Genomic DNA, 26,263 nt, shown 5'->3' with positions numbered 1-26,263 from the left:
TCCACATAACATATTTTCTTTGTTTGTGTGTGAGGAATGTTTCCTGGACGTTTGGCCGTACCTTTTTGTAACACACAGTACAGCGAGCTCCCTCGTGGAAGAGACCCTGTGCACTGAGCGCGGTGTCCTGGTGTTGCAGGCACGTGGAGCATGGCGCAGTCTCGCCACCGGCCGGGCGCCATCTCCCCCGGTCCCCAACAGCAGCAGCAGCCGCGGCGGCGGTCCGGCGATGACGTGGTGTCGGCGCCGCCCCCGCAGCACAGCCCCCAGCCGGCGCCGCCCCCGCCCCCGCAGCCGCAGCCGTCGCCCTCCCGCCAGCGCCACTCCACGCTGCTGGACGCCTTCCGCCCCCGCAGCAAGTCCGACGCCGGCGGCCACAAGACGCCGCGCCGCCCCGGCGCCAACATAATCTCACACATGAAGAGCGCCGTGCAGGTGAGCAAGGCCACTAAAACTGCTACACCTAGAAGAAATGCACATGATAAACGGGTATTCACTGGACAAAAATACTACACTACATCTGACATCTGATTACATTTTCACGCAACTTCGGTGCATAGATCCTGAGAAATAAGTACCCAGAACAACCACCTCTGGCCGTAATAACGGCCTCGATACGCCTGGGCATTGAGTCATACAGAGCTCGGATGGCGTGTACAGGTACAGCTGCCCGTGCAGCTTCAACACGATACCACAGTCCATCGAGAGTAGTGACTGGCGTATTGTGACGAGCCAGTTGCTCGGCCACCATTGACCAGACGTTTTCAGTTGCTGAGAGATCTGGAGAATGTGCTGGCCAGGGCAGCAGTCGAACATTTTCTGTATCCAGAAAGGCCCGTACAGGACCTGCAACATGCGGTCGTGCATTATCCTGCTGAAAAGTAGGGTTTCGCAGGGATCGAATGAAGGGTAGAGCCACGGGTCGTAATACATCTGAAATATAACGTCCACTGTTCAAAGTGCCGTCAGTGCGAACAAGAGGTGACCGAGACGTGTAACCAATGGCACCCCATACCATCACGCCGTGTGATATGCCAGTATGGCGATGACGAATACACGCTTCCAATGTGCGTCCACCGCGATGTCGGCGTACACGGATGCGACCATCGTGATGCTGTTAACAGAACCTGGATTCATCCGAAAAAATGACGTTTTCCCATTCGTGCACCCAGGTTCCTCTTCGATTACACCACCACAGGCGCTCCTGTCTGTGGTGCAGCGTCAAGAGTAACTGTAGCAACGGTCTCCGAGCTGATAGTCCGTGCTGCTGCAAACGTCGTCGAACTGTTCGTGCAGATGGTTGTTGCCTTGCAAACGTCCCCATCTGTGGACTCACGGATCGAGACGTGGCTGCACGATCCGTTACAGCCGTGCGGATAAGATGCCTGTCATCTCGACTGCTAGTGATACGAGACCGTTGGGATCCAGCACGGCGTTCCGCATTTCCCTCCCGAACCCACCGATTCCATATTCTGCCAACAGTCGTTGGATCTCGACCGACGCGAGCAGCAATGTCGCGATACGATAAACCGCAATCGCGATAGCCTACAATCCGACCTTCAGCAAAGGCGGAAACGTGATGGTACGCATTTCTCCTCCTTACACGAGGCATCACAACAACGTTTCACCAGGCAACGCCGGTCAACTGCTGTTTGTGTATGAGAAATCGGTTGGAAACTTTCCTCATGTCAGCACGTTGTGGGTGTCGCGACCGGCGCCAACCTCGTGTGAATGCTCTGAAAACCTAATCATTTGGATATCACAGCATCTTCTTCCTGTCGGTTAAATTTCTCGTCTGTAGCACATTATCTTCGTGGTGTAGCAATTTTAATGGCCAGTAGTGTACCTCGGTAATGTCCGACTGCTGCCACGAATGTTTCTGGTGCTGCGGTGCTCCCCATCTACGTATGTACTAGAGATCAGAAATGAGCGCTCTTTGAACTCTCCAGCGAGTGCTCTTGCCGGTATCTCAGAACTGGCCGTCTCCATGTGTGTCCGCCACTACGCACCCGTCACTCGACTCTGATGTCTGGTACAAGTGGACTCTGCTCCCTCAACAAGGAAAGTGCGTACAAGAGTTGAAGAGCAGTATGCGACCATTTCGAAACAAATTTCCGCTGTTAAAGTGTGACAAATTTGTGGGACTCAACTAAACAAGCGAGTTCTATACCAAAATAACAGCTTGCTAGTGAAAGATGGGTTTATATACAGGGTGAGTCACCTAACGTTACCGCTGGATATATTCCGTAAACCACATCAAATACTGACGAACCGATTCCACAGACAGAACGTGAGGAGAGGGGCTAGTGTAATTGTTTAATACAAACCATTAAAAAATGCACGGAAGTATTTTTTAACACAAACCTAGGTTTTTTTAAGTGGAACCCCTTTAGTTTTGTTAGCACATCTGAACATATAAACAAATACGTAATCAGTGCCGTTTGTTGCATTGTAAAATGTTAATTACATCCGGAGATATTGTAACCTAAAGTTGACGCTTGAGTACCACTCTTCCGCTGTTCGATCGTGTGTATCGGAGAGCACTGCAACATACATCGCGTTTCTACAGAATGATCTGCCAACGTTGCTCAAGAATGTCCCACTGGAAACGCGTCGACGTATGTGGTATCAGCATGATGGTGCACCTGCACATTCCGCAATTAACACTAGGCTGACCCTTGACAGGATGTTCGACGGGCGTTTCATAGGACGTGGAGGACGCATAAATTGGCCAGCCCGTTCTCCTGATCTTGCACCTCTGGACTTCTTTCTGTGGGGTACGCTAAAGGAGAATGTGTACCGTGATCTGCCTACAACTCCAGAGGATATGAAACAACGTATTGTGGCAGCCTGCGGCGACATTACACCAGATGTACAGCGGCGTGTACGACATTCATTACGCCAGAGATTGCAGTTGTGTGCAGCAAATGATGGCCACCACATTGAACATCTATTGGCCTGACATGTCGGGACACACTCTATTCCACTCCGTAATTGGAAACGGAAACCACGTGTGTACGTGTACCTCACCCCTCATGGTAATGTACATGTGCGTCAGTGAAAAAGACCAACAAAAAGGTGTTAGCATGTGGACGTAATGTGCTGCTCCAGTCTCTTCTGTACCTAAGGTCCATCACCGTTCCCTTTGGATCCCTACGTAATCCGGTGCTCTCCGATACACACGATCCAACAGCGGAGGAGTGGTACTCAAGCGTCAACTTTACGTTACAATATCTCCGGATGTAATTAACATTTTACAATGCAACAAACGTCACTGATTACGTATTAGTTTATATGTTCAGATGTGCTAACGAAACTAACGGGGTTCCATTTAAAAAAGGTAGGTTTGTGTTAAAAAAGATACTTCCGTGCATTTTTGTATGGTTTGTATTAACCAATTACACTAGCCCCTCTCCTCACGTTCGGTCTGTGGAATCGATTCGTCAGTATTTGATGTGGTTTACGGAATATATCCAGCGGTAATGTTGGGTGATTCACCCTGTATACATTTATATAGATAAAAGTTTCACTTAAATCTGTTGAGAGCACGTACTACAATTATGTCGACACAAACACACATGCAAGGTATTGCAGACTCTGTAACGATAGTACAATAAACATAAGTGGAGGAGGAACTGCAACATGTTAGTGGTGATTAATTACTAAAATTAATTACAAAGTAGAACAATGTGCCACAGATGCAAGAAATACAGGAATAGCACCCTGTTCTGTCGCAGTGATGTAATAGTTACTTTCCCCGGAGCCTAGTTTTCATTTGATGCACGACATACATTTCCTCATAGTGGAGGTGGAATAAACGAGAAAACAACCATGTTGTTTGCACTGGACGAAATTGGTATCCTGTTCGTCTGAAGCGTGGACTGTAGCGCGAAACTTAGTCCACATATCACAGCTCGTGCTCTAGTGGAACACACCTGTACTTGTGTAGTTCGTCGTATTACATATTCCACAGTCTCACGAAATGCAGCTTGTCCAAAAGCACATCCGATCGCGACAGTAGCTCATTTCGCCTTCACAGTGTTACTTCAAACCAGCAGGGTCGTGTGCCTATCTTCTGTACTAACAATAAGTACACCTCAGGGAGAGAGAACGGGTCAGTCAGTCTGAAGTGACCGTTCTCAATCTGGTCCTACTTGAGGAAGTACAGTGGGATCGGACAATGCCCATTAGCACTGATGTAACAGCGGCGCCTTGATTTGTGAAGCGTGTGAACTGCAACTTCTGACCCCTACTCGATCTGTTTCTGGTCTCTACTATATTGATGAGACAAAATATTATCACCATCTGTAGCGCGTTGGCCCAATTTCGGGATGCAATACAGCATCGATTTTCCATGCGACTGGTTCAACTACAGCTTCGTAGGTATCCGGAGGTATCAGGCACCAAATGCCTGCGAACAAGTCGCTAGTTTGTGTTTACAGTGCTGGCTGATTATAGTGTTCCATGTATAACCCTTCAGTTTCAGATTAGGGGAAGTCAGCGGTGATGATATCGCCTTTTCACTGTCACGGTCCTCAAACCACTCTTCCAAAATTTTGGTGTTCCGACTTGGAAACAAATCCTTCTAGGAGATGCCACCACTAATGCCTAAAACATAAAGCATGTAGGGATGCAGGTGGTGTGCAATAACGGATCATATAGTCCATAGGTGTCACCCTGCCTTTGATTACTATTTGGATGCCTAGATGAATGTTGTTGTTGTAGTTGTTGTTGTGTTGCTTGAGGCTTTCCCGACGGACATGTTGTATATATGGTTCTCGGGCGAGACGTCGGATGTCATAGTGAAAACTCCACAATATTTCGTCAGCGGAACTGGCCGACATCTTCAGGTGCGACCAACACACTGCTAAGGCAGGACCAGGGCTCCCCATTTATGCCAGTTTTAGGCAGGAAGTGCGCATGCGTGGAGGCGCCAAATTCGATGGCCAATAGCGACGATATCAACTGATAGCTGGTAGGACAGTAACGCCACCTACAGGATGAAGAACCAAATACTTCGGCGCACGCGCGGAGGCTGCCGCCGCTGCTCTGCGCTGCCATCGGCAGCCCCAGTGACCTCTGTCGGAAGCCGCAAGCAGCACTGCGCGTCCACGTAGGCATCTTGATTATCCTCCCGTTGTCAACAGAATATTTATGTTGCTGGCGAATCGTCGTCCGTCTTGTGACCAAAAGTATTCCTCTCTGCTTGCGGCTTCCGACAGAGGTCGCTGGGGCTGCCGATGGCAGCGCAGAGCAGCGGCGGCAGCCTCCGCGCGTGCGCCGAAGTATTTGGTTCTTCATCCTGTAGGTGGCGTTCCTGTCCTTCCAGCTATCAGTTGATATCGTCGCTATTGGCCATCGAATTTGGCGCCTCCACGCATGCGCACTTCCTACCTAAAACTGGCATAAATGGGGAGCCCTGGTCCTGCCTCAGCAGTGTGTTCGTCGCACCTGAAGATGTCGGCCAGTTGCGCTGACGAAATATTTTGTTGTTGTTGTTGTTGTTGTTGTTGTTGTGGTTCTCCCACTTATGACAGCATAATACTGCCCCTACTGGCCTTGAATATGGTGCAGCAAGTGATTGCGTATGTGGAGATGACCATTGACCTTTTATAACAATGAATTTGATTTACTCGACACATTTCCATTCAAATTTGGAAATTTGTGGTAATATCTTATTGGTCCAAACTGCTAGGGTCATCGGTCCCTAAGCTTACACACTACTTGAACGAACTTACACTAAGGACCCATGCTCGAGGGAGGACTCGAACCTCTGACAGGGGGAGACATCCTTTGAACACCGGTCCAGTCTCGATGATCCCATGCCCATTGGAATCATAAATGATGATATCATTGGATCAGCCTGGCAACACACATGGTTTACCTGCTGACGAGATCCACTTTACGCGATTTGTGCCGAGTGGTGTGCTCCAAAACAGTTGTGCCAGGACCCGCACAGTAGTGTGTCATCAGATCTCCCACGGATCACCATCTGTCTTGCTTTACATAGTGGACAAGCCTCTGACGTCCACATTCTATGTGCGACTGCGGATGCCCACATCTTGTCGCCTAGTCTGCTCACGATGGTACCGTGTCAACAGGCAACCGGCTTTGCAATTTGCCATTTCAAAGATGGTCGTTCCTAGTCGCCACGCCAAAAGATCCTGCTCTTTGACAAAGTCACTTCTATCACTGACTTTCCCAGTTTGTGGCCAGTGTCATCTCTACAGTGATTCACTATTGGTCTCTGCTCTGCTTATATACTTCCTTTACTGTGTTGCTTGCCCACAGCACCATAAACAATATTTGGACTCACCTTGCACAGTGGCCACGACCTCGACTCGTCTTGTATTCACTTTCAGTGCGCCACTCTGATGGATGACTTAGCTGAAATATTGGAGTAATTTCCGTTTTTTGCCATTGTGGAGACATTACACCTCCAAGATCACCTCGTCGTCACTCTGGAAATGGCCGTGACAGTGGTTTCTTCATTTGAGGAAAGAGAACATCATTGAATCCATGTCAGGAGAACAGTGAGGGGGGGGGGGGGGGGGTAGCGGGCTTTAGGAAACGTTTCGTAGCCCAAACAAGCGCTGTGATATGCATCATGTGTAGAATCAGGTGTGCTGTCGTTGTGGAGTGGAATCAGGTGTGCTGTTGTTGTGGAGTGAAAACAGCCCCAAGGACAGATTCCTGCAATAACCTGCATCACAGCCTGGCGTAATCTCATCTGGAATTTTCTGTGGTCTGCTGCTTTGACGGTTTGCCCCTTCCAACCATAACCAATTACCAACAGACCATGCTTGTCCTAAAAAACACAGCATCACCTTCCCTGACACAGTGAGCTGTTGACATTCTTTGGCCGTGGAGAATCTATGTCTCCACCACTTGTCTTGCGCCAATGTCTCAGTGTGGTATTGACACACCCAGCACTGCGCTGTGGGTATTGAACGGTTAAAGAAGTCACACGAATTTTCTTGACACATCTGTAACATTTCTACTGCTGCCTCAGTTCGGCGAGCCTTTTGAATGTGTTTCGAGCAATTGAGGATCTGGCCGTGCGGTTCCAGGCACTGCAGTCCGGAACCGCGGGACTGCTACGGACGCAGCTTCGAATCCTGCCTCGGGCATGGATGTGTGTGATGTCCTTAGGTTAGTTACGTTTAAGTAGTTCTAATTTCTAGGGGACTGATGACCTCAGATGTTAAGTCCCATTGTGCTAAGAGCCATTTGAATTCAGGATCCACACGATTGGTGATGTTGTTTCTTGTTCAAAATATCGCTTAGAAAATGTTGAAATTGCATTGTGTGAAAAAAATTGAAGTCCTTGAAAATAATAAAAACCAAAATCGAAATAAAAAGGAGTATTTCTCATTCATACTGTATACAATGTATTATTATTTCTAGTTCCATAGCAGACTTTCGTCTGGAAAATCACAGTGACGATCTAAAGTTTGCATCCTTTCAAAATTAGCAGGGTAACTGATATAAGGCGATACATAATATTATAAAATGCTGCGCGTGAAGAGAGTTGTCTCTCGGTATTATACGACACACGGATGTTATGATGTTGCAGCACTCGCTGATGTCGCCAAGCTCGAGTGGGGGCAGCAGCAAGACCTCGGACTCGTCATCGACATCAAAGTCCGAGGGCAGCAGTGGTGGGGGCGGTGACCACGGGCACAGCGGCAGCCACGGACACAGCAGTAGCAGCGGCAGCGGCAGGCCGCGCGCCGGCTCCGACAGCAACACCAGCCGCGGGCCCGTCTCCAAGGTCGGTCAGAACCCCTGCTGCTCCACTACTCACCTGCTTGCTTCAAAAGCTGGGAAAACTGCATGACCAATTTAAAGTTCCAGCTAAATCCACGCTCATACTTCACCGTATCCAAAGCTGACTCAGTGTTAACCCTAGCAATACCAACAAGGGGTGCAGGGGGGGTACTTTATGTGCACGCTTTAAACTTTCTAGTCTTGCCATGCACTGTGAGTTCCAAAATATAAAAAAAAGGCATGTACTGATTTTAATGAATGTTTCTATCACATTCCATAATTGGTTTAATTTTTTTCATTGTTGTTGTTCCCCCTTAGTAGCAGATGCATTTTTCCCAACATAAGTCTTATTTAGTATAAAAGAGAATTAAAACTTATTTTCAGTTTCTGGTCACTCTTTAACAGTTGCATACCAATGCTCTATGTTGCACTGGCCAACGCCAATGGAAGAGCTCAGCGACTGATCACACTGTATTGAAATTTTCCCTGTTCAGGATACACTATATAACTTTAGTACGAGGGTCACTCCAAATGAAATGCACACTATTTTTTTTTAAATCCATCTTTTATTCTACATGTTTGAAAGTTCTACAGTGTGTAGATACATCCTTTAGGAACAATATGTTCATTTCTCCACATAATTTCCATCCCTCTCTACTGCCTTATGCCATCTTGGAACCAGCGCCTGTATACCTGCAAGGTAAAATTCTGGACCAACCTGTTGGCGCCACTGTTTGGCAGCGTGCACAAAGGAGTCGTCATCTTCAAATCTTGTTCCACGAAAAGAGTCTTTCAGTTTCCCAAACAGATGATAGTCACATGGAGCCAAGTCAGGACTGTAAGGCGGGTGTTTCAGTGTTACACATCTGAGTTTTGCGATCGCTTCCACGGTTTTTTGACTCGCATGTGGCCGTGCCTTGACGTACAACAGCAAAACATCCTGCTTTTGCCGATGTGGTCGAACACGACTCAGTCGAGCTCGGAGTTTCTTCAGTGTCGTCACACATGCATTAGAATTTATGGTTGCTCCACTCGGCACGATGTCCACAAGCAAGAGTCCTTCGGAATCGAAAAACACCGTAGCCATAACTTTTCTAGCAGAAGGTGTGGTTTTGAATTTTTCTTTCTTGGGTGAATTTGCAGGTTGCCATTCCAACAATTGCCTTTTCGTCTCTGGTGAAAAATGATGGAGCCACGTTTCGTCACCTGTCACAATTTTTCCAAGAAATTCATCTCCACCATTCTCGTACTGTTCCAAAAGTTCGCTGCATACCGTTTTTCTTGTTTCTTAGTGAGCAAATGTCAACATCCTGGGAACCCACCTGGCACAAACCTTTAACGCCAACACTTTCAGTATTCTGCAGACACTTCCAACGTAGCGAGACAATTCGTTCACTGTGACGCGTTTGTCAGCAGTCACCAATTCGTTAACTCCCTGCACACTGTCTGGAGTGTGTGCAGTACGAAGCCTGCCGCTGCGAGGACAATCCCCAATATTGCCGTGCACGCTTTCGTCACGTAACCTGCTCGCCCACCGACTAACTCTACTGCGATCGACAGCAGCATCTCCGTACACCTTTTCCAACCTCTTGTGGATGTTTCCCACTGTCTCGTTTTTACAGCACAGGAATTCTACGACAGCACGTTGCTTCTGACGAACGTCAAGTGTAGCAGCCATCTTGGAGACATGCTGTGACGGCACCACTCACGGGAAGAGGTTGAACTAAGTTTGAAAACAAGCGGGAAGGATGAATCTACACGCTGTAAAACTTACACACGTGCAGAATGAAAACTGTATTTTTACGAAAATAGTGTGCATTTCTTTCAGAGTGACCCTCGTATTATGATAGAAATATTACTAGTACAGATTTTACATTTCAGTAAACATTGCTAGCATCATCAGCAAACAGCCGTAGATTTCTGCCCACCCTGTCCGCAAAACAGTAACGTATACAGAGAACATCAGCGCTCCCGTCACATTTCCCTGGGGCATTCCTGACGGTACCTTAGTCTGTGATAAACACCCGTTGTCGAGGACAACATGCTGGGATCTGTTATTCGAGAAGTCTTTGAACCACTCGCATATCTGTGAACGCATTCCATATGCTCGTACCTTCGTTATCAGCTTGCAATGGGGCACTGTGCTAAATGCTTCTCGAAAATCTGTTGTTGTCGTGGTCTTCAGTCCTGAGACTGGTTTGATGCAGCTCTCCATGCTACTCTATCCTGTGCAAGCTGCTTCATCTCCCAGTACCTACTGCAGCCTACATCCTTCTGAATCTGCTTAGTGTATTCATCTCTTGGTCTCCCTCTACGATTTTTACCCTCCACGCTGCCCTCCAATGCTAAATTTGTGATCCCTTGATGCCTCAAAACATGTCCTACCAACCGATCCCTTCTTCTTGTCAAGTTGTGCCACAAACTCCTCTTCTCCCCAGATCTATTCAATACCTCCTCATTAGTTACGTGATCTACCCACCTAATCTTCAGCATTCATCTGTAGCACCACATTTCGAAAGCTTCTATTCTCTTCTTGTCCAAACTATTTATCGTCCATGTTTCACTTCCATACATGGCTACACTCAATTCAAATACTTTCAGAAATGACTTCTTGACGCTTAAAGGCCGGTTCCCACTAGGGCTGCCGCGCGTCAAAACGGCGCGTCAGCGGCGTGGTTGCCATGGAAATGGCGTCAGCGGCAAGGCGCGGCGGGCTCTGCATCGCGGTTTGACCATGTCGAACCGCTTCCGCTGCCGCGTGCCGCGCTCCAGGTGCGCGCCGCCAATCACAGAACTCGCTGAGCGTGACGTCAGGCACGGACTCCCGGGCCACACGAACTTTCGCCGAACCGCTGGCGCGGACGCGGCGGCAGCTATGAAATATTTATCATCCGATTCCAAGGAAACTATTCGGTAGAAAAATTTGATTCTTGGGCATGTTACAGCCTGATATCTTCTCTCGATAAAGGACCGAATTTCTTTTCGTTATTCGTCGTGGTTACTTGCTGTATCGCATTTACGTAAACCTTTACACGAAATTTTAATGAGTGTGCAGAGGTAAAAACGCATTGCGTGGACTTTGCGTACAGTTCATTTTAGGTAATACATTATTGCGTATGAAATTTAGTCAACATATCGAAATTGTTTTTAAAGCTGAGAGCAGATCGATAGCTATCACCGTTCTCGAGATATTGTCTGATATGTCGGCGGACGGGCTATGCCGTGACCGCGCGCGGGTTGCTCGGCGACGCGACCAGTACTTCGTCCTGCTCGTCGTAAACCATGTGGTTGTATCAACCGCAAATTTCGTAAACGGTTCAAGAAATCGAAATGTGTTTTTTTTTTTTGCAAACGATAACTTGTGAAAAGTCATGTACTTCGTCGCATGATAAATATCCTAAATCTGTTTATCTACCAAGATATGAAAGTAACTACAGTTTTTCAGAAGGGATAGATGAATTTTTTTATATGGCATTAATAGCATGTCGAATGAGAAGTTAAACCGAAACTAATTTGCTGGTATGTCATAAGATGTAATTTACTAAATATGTAGAGCTATTGATAATTTCCTTTCTTTTTTCTTTATCCATTTGATTATTTCCTTTCTTTTTTCTTTATCCAGTGTACTTTATTGATTCAAGACGCGTTTCGCCTTTTACTTTAAGGCATCTTCGGTGGAATCTAGAATGACTCAGTTTTGTTTTGATCTGTGATACTTGGAGATTATAAAACAGTTCACATCTTTTTTTACGTGAATGACTGATTACTTACAGTGAATTGAGTTTTTGGCGGACATATACGTTTCCCCTCACCTGCTCACATGCTGGAGGTTGAACTAAAACTTAGATTATGGAACATAAGCACATTTTCATGTTCGCTCTTTTTTCTTCTGTCACTAGCAGTAGACCTTTTACCGAAAACTCTGATTTAAAGTCGTAACTACAGTGTGTTCACCTCATGTCCCTTCCTGTCTGGTTTGTTTATGTACATGTTGCCAACCTGCAGAATTATATGCTGAAAACTAATGTTTGTTTATTTTTGTTCTCCTTATATCTGTATGTGTGTGTGGCTAGCCAGTGATAGTTATAGAAAGTTGAAAGTGAATCCAGTAGTTGTCAGACAGTGGTTGAAAGATTTGGTGTTCAGCTGATTTCAGTTTTGGTTTAAATGTTTTAAGGAGTGCATGGAAGAGTAAATTCACTGCTTACATTAATAGATAAAATAGTAGAATAGTATTTCAACAGATGATTATTATCAGAATACTATCACCCAACCCCTTTGTCCTCACTCTTTGACGCCCCACAATACGCCCTGTCAACTAACCCCTATTGTCGTCAAAGTTGTACCGTAATTTCCTCTTCCTCCTCTATTTAATTCCGTACCTCTTCTTTAGTCACACGATCCTCGTATCTAAAGTTCAGCATTCTTATGAATCACCACGTTTTGAAAGCGTCCATTGTCTTCTTGACAGAAGTGTTCATCGTCCACGTTTCACTTACATACAAGGCTGCACTCCACACAAATACCTTTGTAAAATAGTATCCAACCATTAGCATTTATATTCGGTGTGAACAAATTTTCTTTTTCAGAACGCTTTTCTTGCTATTGACAGTCTTCAGTCAGGTTTGCGTCTGCACCAGGAAATGCCTTACAATTTAAAATCTGGTTTCAAAAACTGTTCCAAATATATATTATTCTTTCGTGATTCTTAAGCAAGGTGCTGGCGATGATTACATTATGCTCTGTGGGAAATTCTATCAGGTGGCTTCCACTTTCATCCCCTCCAGCTAGCCTTTGTGTTCTTACTGTTTTCGTGTACCTGCTACCGTACCACATTTAAAATTTTGTCTCGCTTAACTATCTGAATAATCTCTCTTGTTGTACATTGTTTCACTGTGTTAGGAGATAGTGAACAATCGTGAACGGTAGTCATGAAATCTGTTTATGGTGAAATGACAAAACATGAATAATGGAGTATGTGAAAGAGCACATTGTACAGAAAATGAAAAATTGGTATGTCTTCACCCAACTTCGTCTTTCCTTCATGTAGGTGTAAGATATAGTTAATCAAACGCACCGCGCGTTTCACTGGGTCCTGCCCCGTACCTCAGTGGCTGTCCGTCATTGGCTACCGCTAACGTCTGCCGCTTCCAGATGGGAACGCCAATTCCGCGAGCCGCCGCGTCAACGCGGAAAACGCTTGCCGCTGCCGTTTCCGCACGCCGCGCTGCCGCGCTCTAGTGGGAACCGGCCTTAAACCTATACTCGATGTTAACAAATTTCTCTTCTTCAGAAACGCTTTCCTTGCCATTGCCAGTCTACATTTTATATCCTCTCTACTTCGACCATCATCAGTTATTTTACTCCCTAAATAGCAAAACTCCTTTACTGCTTTAAGTGTCTCATTTCCTAATCTAATCCCCTCAGCATCACCAGACTTAATTCGACTACACTCCATTATCCTCCTTTTGCTTTTGTTAAAAATCTAGAAATATGGAATCTGCCTGTTGCCCTTCCCCTCTCTGGCACCAGCGTTTTTCTTAATGTTTCGATGATGTGGCTTGGTTTGCAGCAAGTGTTTGTGGTGTTTTAATGACAGTGTGGCGTGGTGTGTGTTTCAGGTGATGGACATGTTCAGACATCGATCGCATTCAGCCGTCTCGGCCGAGGACAAGAGGAAAGCGGTAAGTGTCCCACTTATTCTAACGTACTGACCTTATAAGTGTGTGTGTGTGTGTGTGTGTGTGTGTGTGTGTGTGTGTGTGTGTGTGTGTTCTTTTTTATGTAAATTATGGCAAAACTGCAGGTAATTTTGACGTGTGTCGAACATAAAAATAGAATAGGAAACAATATTTCGAAATCATTAATGAACTAGTTTTAAAAGCACAGGAGGTGAACGTTTAGAGAAGTTATTTTCACAGTTCCTTCAGTGTGCTTTGTACAGAAAGCTTCCAAGCAGCTTCTGGAGAGGCTGTCATGAAATATCTTCAGTCTGGTTCAAATCTCTTTTTTTTTTTGTTATTCTCTGATAAGTGGTCTACAGTTTGCTCCGATGGGCCACGTTCACATTCGGGCCTGTGGGATGTCATCACGCATTTGTAAAGAGGTGCTTGTATTCTTGACGCTCCCCAGTATCTTCTTGGCAGTTGCATGGCTGCCAGGTATGTGTGTTTGTGTCAGTTAGCTAACTGGACATTCCCTGTTCAGAAGTCTCTTAGACTGGCGTAGAGTGTTTTGGCGGAAGTTGTTGAGATAGCAGACTGGCTTTCACAGAACTGGTTGTGCTGCATTGACGGATAAGAAAACTGTGCTGGAAAATATCGTGCGTGTGGCGTGTTCGTGCCAACAGGCTTGCCGCAGTGGTAACATCGGTTCCCGTCATATCACCGAAGTTAAGCGCTGTCGGGCTGGGATAGCACTTGGATGGGTGACCATCCGGTCTGGCGAGCTCTGTTGACGAGCGGGGTGCACTCAGCCCTTGTGAGGCGAGCTGAGGACCTACTCGACTCAGAAGTAGCGGCTCCGGTCTCGGAAACTGACATACGGCCCCTCCATATCTGCATCCGGTGATCTGAGGATGACACGGCGACCGGTCGGTACCGTTGTAACTTCATGACCTGCACGGGCGGAGTTCAGTTTTGTTACTGGCATGTTCTTATGTGTGAGTGGCTGCTAAAGAATGTTTGCACGATTGGAGAGAGTTGTTCAATTCACGAATATGCGAATTGTAGAATACACGGTGTTCCACATTTCGTAATAGTGGCCTGTAGGGGTAGATGGAGATTTGATAAGGAACGCATATGGCGTAGTCTGACTATAAAGTAAGTTTCAGCACCACGTCAGCCTCAAACGCCTGCTTCACAGTGCGTACACAGTGGAGACTTCAAAGTAGAGAGTGCAAGGGTTCGGTTCTGAGCCGGCTCTCTAGCTCACTTGGCAGTGGTGCAAATTTTGATTGATTGCTTTATCCTGTATTCATTATCATACATATAGTTGTGACTCTATGTCTTTGGAACTTATATGGTGTAGATTCTTTTATATAAGAAAAGATTCCGCAAATGCTGTCTCATTTAGGAAAACATTACAATGCCGATTGTTTTTGAGAAAGTTTTGCTGTGCGTTGTGTGAGAGACAGAGATGCCCATTGCCATGTGTCAGAATCCAACAGCGAGAGGCATATTCAGACCACAGTTCGTGACTTGATTCGTTCAGAACACCACAAGTGCCACATAAATAGGTAATCGGGGCAGGCGGATTATGTGCGTAATGAAAACTTTAAAATATGCATGAAAAATGCTTAAAAATGCATGAAAGGTGTCGGAACAAGCAAGAGCAAATAATAAAAAGGCATGGATAGTAACTGCGTGCGTTTTATCTCAAAGTCAAGCCTGTGCGTATCAATTACGAGGAAGAGCGCCGGCCACGTGAAAAATCTGTGCATTTAGAACGTTGATATCATTTTCTGAACACTTTCTTGTAGAGGTTAGGAATGGGGCCTTTCTGGGATACTTTCCTAAAGATTTGCAAAATGGGGTGGCATACCGTGTTTCAAGAATTGTTCCGTCTTTGCTATTGTCGGAAATAAGCGGATGCGATCCGAGTGAGTCGCAGCGAAACAATCGATATGTACAGGACCAACTTTGCGATATATCGCACGCAGAGGGGCACACTCGAACTCCGTAACATTTTATTTAGAAAACATACAATCATGAATTTCGTTGAACAGCATTAACTTTTAATTAATGCCAGTCCAGAGTCTCGACTTGAAGGCAATCTAACACCTTTCGAATGAGAACGCTGACTACTCTCCCACATCACTGCCTTTGCATGTTTCCGGTTCCTGAGGAAGAGACATTCAGATGAAACTTCTTTATTGAAATTCTTTTCTGCTTGTATTGCTGAATGAAATGGGTAGTTGAAACTTCTAAGTTATTTGATTCTGAAACAGCTGAGTAAATCTGAACGTACAGAGCCTACTTTACCTTTTCTTATCGTGTCAACGCTGACCCACAATATTCTAGCGCAACGCAATCTGACTGCTTAAAAAAAAAAAAAAACCTGATTTCAAATAATTAATTCAAAAGAATGGGTCTGACTACAAAGAAATCCTAACAGTAACCTATACATTTCATCAAGCACTTACCTCGCAAAAATCTTCATTATGCGAAATACTGCAATACAGCGAGCGTCAATACTGCTACCTACCTAAAGAAAAGATTCTAACTACTAAAGCCGCTAACTACTAAAGCCGCTAACTACTAAAGCCGCTAACTACTAAAGCCGCTAACTACTAAAGCCGCTAACTACTAAAGCCGCTAACTACTAAAGCCGCTAACTACTAAAGCCGCTAACTACTAAAGCCGCTAACTACTAAAGCCGCTAACTACTAAAGCCGCTAACTACTAAAGCCGCTAACTACTAAAGCCGCTAACTACTAAAGCCGCTAACTACTAAAGCCGCTAACTACTAAAGCCGCTAACTACTAAAGCCGCTAACTACTAAAGCCGCTAACTACTAAAGCCGCTAACTACTAAAGCCGCTAACTACTAAAGCCACTAACTACTAAAGCCACTAACTACTAAAGCCACTAACTACTAATAGGCACGTGGTTAGCAAAGGAAAGATTTTGTTGCAAACCAAATCATGTATAACAAGTTTGTTTGTGTGGCCATCCTCCGCAGCAAGCATATAAATACTTATTTTGGAAACCAGACTGCCGTTTCCTGCTGCTAGTTATTTTATTTATCCCATACGCGTTTCGCCTTCTCCTGTTCTAAGGCATCATCAGTGGCATCTATAATGATACAGTTTTGTTAGTTATAGATTATCAAACGGTTCACTTAGCGATTTTTTGTAAAAATGTAATTACTTACGATCTGCTGATCTGCGTTTCTTCCCATCTGGTCTGGAACATATACTTCGTTACGTTGGCTACAAATAGGTAAACATACCGAAGACGATGAAACACGTAATGGAGTCGCAATATTTACTCTGTGAAAAGATGTGTACGACGAAATGGTTGTATAGAGTGACAGAAGAACGATAGTCCATCACAAAAAAGAGTGATAAACGTGGTGAACAGTGTGTGGATGGCGAAAATACAAAGATGTGAATATAGAACAGTGACAAAAGTGGTAGTGCGAACTCCAGACCAGATGGGAGGAAACGCAGATCAGCAAACCGTAAGTAATTACATTTTTACAAAAAAATCACTAAGTGAACTGTTTGATAATCTATAACTAACAAAGCTGTTATCATTATACATCCCACTGATGATGCCTTAGAACAGGAGAAGGCGAAACGCGTCTGGGATAAATAAAACAACTAGCAGCAGGTAAAGGCAATTTAACCTGCAAAACACGCAAATAATGGGTTTTTTACCTTAATAATGTGACATCCAGTTAAGACACAAGTATAAATCGTCACTGACATCTAGTACAAAGGTATATAATCGTGAATAACATTCAGTCTCCAAGTGGAACATGTACTGATCGTTAGCCTTCACTAACACTACAGACGTCTACCCTCCATCAATGCTAACTTCCCACATCTCACATCCACCACTGCTGGCTGTTAACCTCCAACTGCCCAACAGTACGAGGTGCATTCAAGTTCTAAGGCCTCCGATTTTTTTTCTCCGGACTGGAAAGAGATAGAAACATGCGCATTGTTTTAAAATGAGGCCGCGGTCATTGTCAATACGTCCCAGAGATGGCAGCACCGTACGGCAGACGTAATTTTAACGCCAGCGGCGAGAATGGGAACTGTTTTAAATACTTAAAATGGCGACGTTTTCCTTACTCGAACAGCATGCAAGCATTCGTTTTCTGAATTTGCGTGGTTGGAAACCAATTGAAATTCGTTGACAGTTGAAGGAGACATATGGTGACGGAGTTACGGATGTGTCGAAAGTGCGTTCGTGTGACGACAAACCGAAACAACCTCGGGCTCGCACAAGCCGGTCTGACGACACGATCGAGAAAGTGAAGAGAACTGTTTTGGGGGATCGCCGAATGACTGTCGAACAGATCGCCTCCACAGTTGGCATTTCCGTGGGTTCTGTGCACACAATCCTGCACGAGGACCTGAAAATGCGAAAAGTGTCATCCAGGTGGGTGCCACGAATGCTGACGGACGACCACACGGCTGCCCGTGTGGCACGTTGCCGAGCAATGTTGACGCGCAACGACAACACGAATGGGACTTTCTTTTCGTCGGTTGTGACAATGGATGAGACGTGGATGCCATTTTTCATTCTGGAAACAAAGCGCCAGTCAGCTCAATGGAAGCACACACACATTCACCGCCACCAAAAAAATTTCGGGTAGCCGCCAGTGCTAAAAAAATGATGGTGTCCATGTTCTGGGACAGCGAGGGCGTAATCCTTACCCATTGCGTTCCAAAGGGCACTACGGTAACAGGTGCATCCTACGAAAATGTTTCGAAGAACAAATTCCTTCCTGGACTGCAACAAAAACGTCCGGGAAGGGCTGCGCGTGTGCTGTTTCACCGAGACAACGCACCCGCACATCGAGCTAACGTTACGCAACAGTTTCTTCGTGATAACAACTTTGAAGTGATTCCTCGTGCTCCCTACTCACCTGACCTGGCTCCTAGTGACTTTTGGCTTTTTCCAACAATGAAAGACACTCTCCGTGGCCGCACATTCACCAGCCGTGCTGCTATTGCCTCAGCGATTTTCCAGTGGTCAAAACAGACTCCTAAAGAAGCCTTCGCCGCTGCCACGGAATCATGGCGTCAGCGTTGTGAGAAATGTGTACGTCTGCAGGGCGATTACGTCGAGAAGTAACGCCAGTTTCATCGATTTCGGGTGAGTAGTTAATTAGAAGAAAAATCGGAGGCCTTAGAACTTGAATGCACCTCGTACTTCCTTGGCTGCTGGCGACCAACTTCCAACTGCCCAACACTAGTGGCGATTAACTTCCAACAACGAGTCCGCCTAGCCACAGAGTCTCTTACGAAGTGTAGTCAGATCCAGAGCAAAGCGCTACACAGCGCTGCCAACACAGAAGCAGCCCACTTACCCAGACGCCTTACTCAGTTTGTCGCCGGCACAGTTCGACCCGTCATACAGGCAAAGGGTGGTCACAGGCCGTATTGTTGCCAACTAATGTGTGTCCGGGTACTTTTTATCATGTAATGTAGTCTTAATAGTATGCATACGTGCGATAAGTAAAATTTTATTACTTCCTGTCGCCCCTGCGCTGCAGTTTTTATGTCGAGCTGTGTAGTACGGCCTCTACGAGATGTGGTAAAAAAGTAACGGAAATTTTTTTTTCTTAAACCATCTTTATTCGTTAATCAACATAGTCTGTCCACTTCAAGGTAATCCCCTCAGATATAATACACTTGAGCCAACGCTTTTTCCGATCTCAGAAGCACTTGTGGAACTCACGTTTCGCTATTGTATTCAGCCGCTTCAGTGATTCTGCTTTCGTCAGTGGTGGCGAAACGACGCCCTGTCATGGTTTTCGGCCTCGGGAACTGAAAGAAGTCACAGGGGGGCGTGTCCGGTGGTTGGGGCAACACGACTGTTTCGAGTTTTGCCAAAAAAAATCACGAAGAAGCATTGAGGTGTGCGTGGAAGTACTGTCATGATGAAATTTCCACGAGTGGTATTGCCACAGTTCTGGTAATTTCCTTCGGATTGCTTCACGCGAGCCGCGCGGGATTAGCCGAGCGGTCTTAGGCGCTACAGTCATGGACTGTGCGGCTGGTCCCGGCGGAGGTTCGAGTCCTCCCTCGGGCATGTGTGTGTGTGTGTGTGTGTGTGTGTGTGTGTGTGTGTGTGTGTCCTTAGGATAATTTCGGTTAAGTAGTGTGTAAACTTTGGGACTGATTACCTTAGCAGTTAAGTCCCGTAAGATTTCACACACATTTGAAATTTTTTTTTTTTTTTTTTTTTTTTTTTTTTTTTTTTTTTTTTTTTTTTTTTTTTGCTTCAAGCGAATGACACATGGCGTCTAGGTAGTATTCCTTACGACCATAAGGCAGGAACTCGTGATGCACAATCCCATTGTAATCTAAGTAAACAGTGAGAAGAACATTCACATGCGATCGAACTTGTCGATTTTTTTTTTTTTTTTTTTTTTCCGACCTTGGCTCTTCAGGCAGTTTCAGTTGGGAAGATTGGCCTCTGTTTCGACGTCATACCCGTATACCCATGTTTAGTAATGCCATTTTCCCATACTGAAATGTAAAGTAAAGAATCGGCTTTTTCAAGGTACCAATCCGTTTTACATTGGACTTCAAATTGCTGGTGGTGAACCTGAGAATAGCGATGTTCAAAGTGAAGTTAAATATGTTACATTCGTTGTAAGGAATAGAGTCTGTATGACTTTTTGTAAGAGGAAAGGTAATGTTACTTTCTGAATAAAGGTATTTGTTTACAGCTAATGTTTGCGTTGGAATTTTTTTATGCCAACTGGGACCATATCCGAAATTACCCGGACGATCTACGCCTCGCCTTCCTTGTTGCTAACAACCAGCAGAGGGTTGATGAAATTGCTATAACATTTTATGGCAACAAGATTAATTATTCTGCAGTTGTTATTGTGTTGGAAGAATGGTGGTATTATAAGCCTAATTTGGATGATTTAGTGCGTCAGTTCAGGGACGCCTATAGAGAATATGTATTTATGCCCAACGGTATAAGGTGTGCAAATAGGTATTTTGACTTTAGGCAAGGACGTTATAGACCATTGTGGTACAATTATTAGAACCTCAATGTAAGAACCTCACAAGTCATACCTCAGACGCACAGCCGAAGGCCATCCTAGAAACTGGACTCCTGATCAGGGTAGAAACAATAGTTCAACCCCTCATCAATGCATACACCTAGAAATTTTGAATATTCTACCTTAGCTACCCATTTCTGATAGAAGTCTAAATTGTATGCATAAAACCCGCGAAATTAGAAAAATACCCGTTACTTTTTGATCACACATCGTACACACCATTAATTATTAGACATGCAGTCTAGGCAGAGGGATCGCCGCTTGTCGGCATTCGCGAGCCAGAGATAAGCTTATCAGCGGTCGCGCGACCGTAGCGCCTCTAGCGGCGGCCGGCGCAGCCTCTGGTGCCGTCAGCTGTTCGCGGCGCCGTGTTTTGTCTGCGGGCGCAGTTGCAATCGGCGCGCGATCGCGGCTGGGTCTCCACTGTTAGCGGCGCGTCATCTGTTCTGACTGCCAGCTAACTTCAGCGCGCCTTGATCGTCTCTTGTCGGCGTTATTTTGTTTTCTTCCGTGCCGGGGTGTTTCTCCGTGGCAGCGCCGCGCCGATCTGGCCTGGGGAGTGTGTGTGTGTTTTTGTCTGCGATTTGCGTACTGCGCAGAAGCGCAGGACGGCGTGCGACGAGTGTTGCGTGTGTTTACGGCGTCAGCGCGCCGTATTGGTGTTTTCCAGTGTTTCTGAGGCCACAGGAGAGGAAGAAACGCTCTTCGTCGCAGCGTCGCGGGTGTCAACACAGAGTTCGTACAGCGAATGCGTTTTGCTGCCCTTCTCCCGGTGATTTCTGTGCCGCAGCCAGCGAGTGATTCTTCTAATGTGCCAGAATGCCGTCGTGCAAATAAGACGGCGGAAAGAAAGCGGATTATTTTTTTATACGTTCACAAAACACGTATCCAGCTGCGACGTCAAATTCACAATCTTCAGAATCAGTACGTCTTTCACGCCATATGAGTTGTCATAGTGGCAGTGTGTGTGTCGTGAATGTTTTGTACGCCATACGGGGCCAAAGACGTACCTATCCAGCTGATGATCAATGCATTGTACGTCCACAAACAGCACAACTGAGTATCCAATTTTGTCATATGATATCATGGAGACCGTGGCTGCTGTTTGAAGACAAATGTTGATGGTGTTAGGACAGCAACCAGCCACAAATTTACTTTCGGTTTCGAATCGTTGCGATTCATCCTCAGACGGTTTACACGCTTTTTTTATGACGTGTGGTGAGTTTTTTTTTACAGATTAATTGTCGTGATACGTCGGTTTGAAGTGTTTGTTTTCATAGCATTCGTCCAACAGATGTAAATGCATTCCCACTGCATTCTTATTGTTGCACACGTAAATTGTTCTCACTGAACACTTAAGGTTTGTCACTGAGAATATTTCCAACACGCAACACGTTTTGATACATACAAAGAGCTTACAAACATATGATACTCATACATACAAAGAGCTTACAAACGTACGATACTCATATGTTTGTAAGATCTTTGTATGTATCAAAACATATGTTGCGTGTTAGAAATCTTCTCAGTGACAAATCTTGAGTGTCCAGTGACAAATCTTAAGTGTTCAGTGAGAACAATTTACGTGTGCAACAATTTACGTGTGCAACAATAAGAATGCAGTGGGAATGCATTTACATCTGTTGGACGAATGCTATGAAAATAAACACTCCAAACCGACGTTACACGACAATCTGTAAAAAAACACACCACATGTCATAAAGAAAGCGTGTAAACCGTCTGAGGATGAATCCCAACGATTCGAAACCGGTAACGGTACCCTTTGAATAAAGGAACTGAAAGTAAATTTGTGGCTGGTTGCTGTCCTAACACCATCAACAACTGAGTATGCCTATGTGACAACAACAAATATAAAAAAGCCTGTAACATGTCAGTCAACATTCTGCTTACCAAGAACGCCGCAAGTTTAGCTGCAGGTCCATGAATATGGGGGAGATTTCTCCGGATAGGGGATAGAAACATAGTTGCATTCCACGGGGTTAAGGGCTGAGGGCCATTATCGCGCGTATTCCATTTAATACATAGTAAATAAGGTTGATTTCGTGAAAATAGCTTGTACTCCAAAATGAGTCACTAACAGATAACTGAAAGGCAGCTTGTTAGTTTCTTTTCATATATACAATCTCTAGAGTTTAAGGTAGCGATCAGTTTCAACTAGAAAATTGGCCATTTTCGGAACCTGCCCATCTTGCGCAACACATGGAAAACACTAGGACAGCGATAGTTGTAATTCGAACAATGCGTATTTGGTGTATTTGTGTGTGTGTGTGTGTGTGTGTGTGTGTGTGTGTGTGTGTGACATATGTCGTCAAAGACCTAGTTTCTGAAGATACCCAACGTGTAGTCGGAAACGTCACAACAGAATATGTGTTCTGTGAATGTGTGTAAGAAAAATTGAAATAAAACTCTGTATAATATGTAAGTCACCGTTGTCTATAGTCATTCATTTTGTTTTTTCACTGATGCTCGAAGCTGTGCTAAATGATCTGAAACATAAATTGGTTGAAGTTCTTCCGCGTCGTTTCATGTAAGGTCCAGTCTCGTCTGTGATGTGTGTACATGGTCTTCCATAAGTAGAAAAATGTTACAGAAATTGTTTACGTGGTTCGCTGAAAGATGCCAGGAGGAACGTGGGAATTTTTTATTTCTTTATTTAGGCGCACCCACAGAAAACATTTCCTACTGTGATAGATTTCAACCACATAACACAATTCTCCATCTGGGCGTCTTAGAGCAAACAAGGTGACCACTAACAGTTCATATTGTCGATATTTTCTTTGATATACCTCACGTCATACGGATTCAGAACATACAAAAAGTCACAACTGAAAATCTGTTGTTTGAATATCACCAAAAAAATAATACATCACCCTTCTCCCTATAAAAACATGTTTTTTCTAGGATTACATAAAATTGTGCTACGTAATTTTGACCAGTGAATACGGGGAAAATTTTGTTGAATGGGGACAAATCTTTAGTGAAGTTCCATATCGTTGAGTCATAGGTTGATTACTGAAGTCAGTCTATGTAAATGATCTTCCAATTGAAAACACAATATGTAGGATTAAGTTTACCAAAATGTTTTTTCAGCTGACAGAAATCGCACTCTTGTTAGCAATTCCGATTATTACAGCAACCATTTTTCCAGATTACCTTAGTGCCATGGCAGGGTACAACAATTCTATTACCTTAGACAAAATGGGAGAAATGGGCTTTTTTTGATTTTTGGAAGTGATTTTTCAGTTAATTGTAGGTGCATTTAGAGCTCGGTCTCTGTCAATAAAATGTTTAAATTGCGACGCCGTATGCATTTAAACGTGCAAAATTTACACACAACGCTCTAGGGGCAGTAGAAGTATTCTTAACACAGTCCATTCATTCTGTCATCTTTGACGGATTAACATTAAAAAAAAAAAAATCTGGACACACTAGACTTTTCCGTTGGATTAAAATTATGTGCATTTCAAAGCGCAAGTGAGTACTGTAAACAATGCCGAAAGACCTACGGCAACAGAGCAAATAGTGAATAACTACACATTCGAGGAAGTTAACAATAATGTAAAATGCTTACCGATTAATCTGCGATCCCAGCACCGTATAGTAATCGTTCTTCTTCGTCACCGGCTTCGTTTTGAGGTCGCAGCAGTGCTTTCCGACCTTCCTTCGGTTCTAATGAACTACGTCGATTCTGACGGCGCAATTGAAGCTTTGCGTGCCTGCTGCAATTCCGGACTCGTTCCTGACCATCGCAAGGGAAGAATTTCCTTCATTGAATAAGCCCGCTACTAAGTAAGATGCCAATTCAACGACTGTTAGTCGGGAGTGCAAGTGTTAAGGAGCTAATCGCCTAATAGTGGAAATAAAATTTTCGTTCGCATTTTGTGTGTGGCCGCCTAAACATCTCTCTAGTAATTCATCCCTTGATAAATCTTCATATATTGGAAGAATTTCCTTCCGTTCTATGCTCATAAAATCTAAACGAATGCGAATTTCGGCTTGAAATTTTGACAGATAATTCTTGGATAGTTACGCTAACGGTTTATGCAATAAAAAAGGTATTTTTTTGAACCTCCTAATGTGGTCTTCCCCCTTAAGTCTGGAAAACAATGGTTTCTCTAATACGACGTATTACAACTGGGTATGGGTAAACACCTTAGAACAACGGGACCCTGGGGATCCAAAGTGAAGGAAGATACGCACTTCAGGTCAAACACGCTACAGGCGTTCCACGTGGCCCGCGTTCATGTAAAGGCAGACTTCGGCCGTCCGCAGGTCGTGGTCTAGTGGCTAGCGCTGCAGCCTCTGGTTTACGGGGACCCGGGTTCGATTCCCGACCGGGTTGGGGAATTTCTCTGCCGGGGGACTGTGTGTTTGTGTTATCAATATCACCATCATCATTCGTGCCAGTGGGTAGACTGGACTGTGTAAAAAAAAAATTGACTGTGTTAAAATTGGGCCTTTGCACGAACGCTAATGACCACGCAGTTGAGCGCCCCCCACTAACCAAACACCATCACGCTGTGAACCGTACACATGGCTTTGGTTCACTATAAGGAACATTGTCCAAAAATATAACTTTGGACACAGTGTTGCAGCATTGGAACGGCAGCATTTGTGCATATCTCATATAGGAGAAATCACTGGTTTGAGGATCTACGTTTATTAGAACTATTTACTTGTTCTACTGTCGTGTACTAGCCGCTTCAACATCTACATCCATACTCCGCAAGCCACCTGACGGTGTGTGGCGGAGGGTACGTTGAGTACCTCTTAACAGTTCTCCCTTCTATTCCAGTCTCGTATTGTTCGTGGAAAGAAAGATTGTCGGTATGCCTCTGTGTGGGCTCTAATCTCTCTGATTTAATCCTCACGGTCTCTTCGCGAGATATACGTAGGAGGGAGCAATCTACTGCTTGCCTCCACGCTGAATGTATGTTCTCGAAACTTCGACAAAAGCCCGTACCGAGCTACTGAGCGTCTCTCCTGCAGAGTCTTCCACTGGAGTTTATCTGTCATCTCCGTAACGCTTTCGCGATTACTAAATGATCCTGTAACGAAGCGCGCTGCTCTCCGTTGGATCTTCTCTATCTCTTATATAAACCCTATATAGTACGGATCCCACACTGCTGAGCAGTATTCGAGCGGTGGGCGAACAAGCGTACTGTAAGCTACTTCCTTTGTTTTCGGATTGCATTTCCTTAGGATTCTTCCGATGAATCTCAGCCCGGCATCTGCTTTACCGACTATCAACTTTATATGGTCATTCCATTTTGAATCACTCCTAATGCCTTCTCCCAAATAATTTATGGAATTAAGTGCTTCCAGTTGCTGACCTGCTATATTTTAGCTAAATGATAAAGGATCTTTCTTTCTATGTATTCGCAGCAGATTACACTTGTTTACATTTAGATTCAGTTGCCATTCCCTGCACCATGCGTCAATTTGTTGCAGATCCTCCTGCATTTCAGTACAACTTTCCATTGTTACAACCTCTCGATATACCACAGCATCATCCTCAAAAAGCCTCAGTGAACTTCCGATGTCATCCACAAGGTCATTTATGTATATTGTGAATAGCAACGGTCCTACGACACTCCCCTGAAATCACTCTTACTTCGGTAGACCTCTCCATTGAGAATGACATGCCGCGTTCTGTTATCTAGGAACTCTTCAATCCAATCACACAATTGGTCTGATAGTCCGTACGCTCTTAC

The 26,263-nt window shown here is 44.8% G+C and overlaps 1 protein-coding gene across 1 annotated transcript in view; it reads left to right on the top strand.

Moving 5' to 3' along the window:
- The first annotated feature begins 286 nt into the window (after positions 1-286).
- Positions 287-26,263, top strand: part of LOC126427370 (5'-AMP-activated protein kinase subunit gamma-1-like) — a 632,906-nt gene continuing 606,929 nt past the window's right edge. Inside the window, exons 1-3 of the mRNA XM_050089719.1 lie at positions 287-435; positions 7,577-7,774; positions 13,392-13,454. Coding sequence (XP_049945676.1) covers positions 418-435; positions 7,577-7,774; positions 13,392-13,454 — 279 coding nt within the window. The 5' untranslated portion in view covers positions 287-417. The remainder of the gene's footprint in view (positions 436-7,576; positions 7,775-13,391; positions 13,455-26,263) is intronic.

Source organism: Schistocerca serialis, chromosome 11, assembly GCF_023864345.2.
Source record: "Schistocerca serialis cubense isolate TAMUIC-IGC-003099 chromosome 11, iqSchSeri2.2, whole genome shotgun sequence".
NCBI classification, from domain to species: Eukaryota; Metazoa; Arthropoda; class Insecta; order Orthoptera; family Acrididae; genus Schistocerca; species Schistocerca serialis.
Note: the sequence above shows the minus strand (reverse complement) of the source record. Positions and strands in the feature narration are given on the sequence as shown.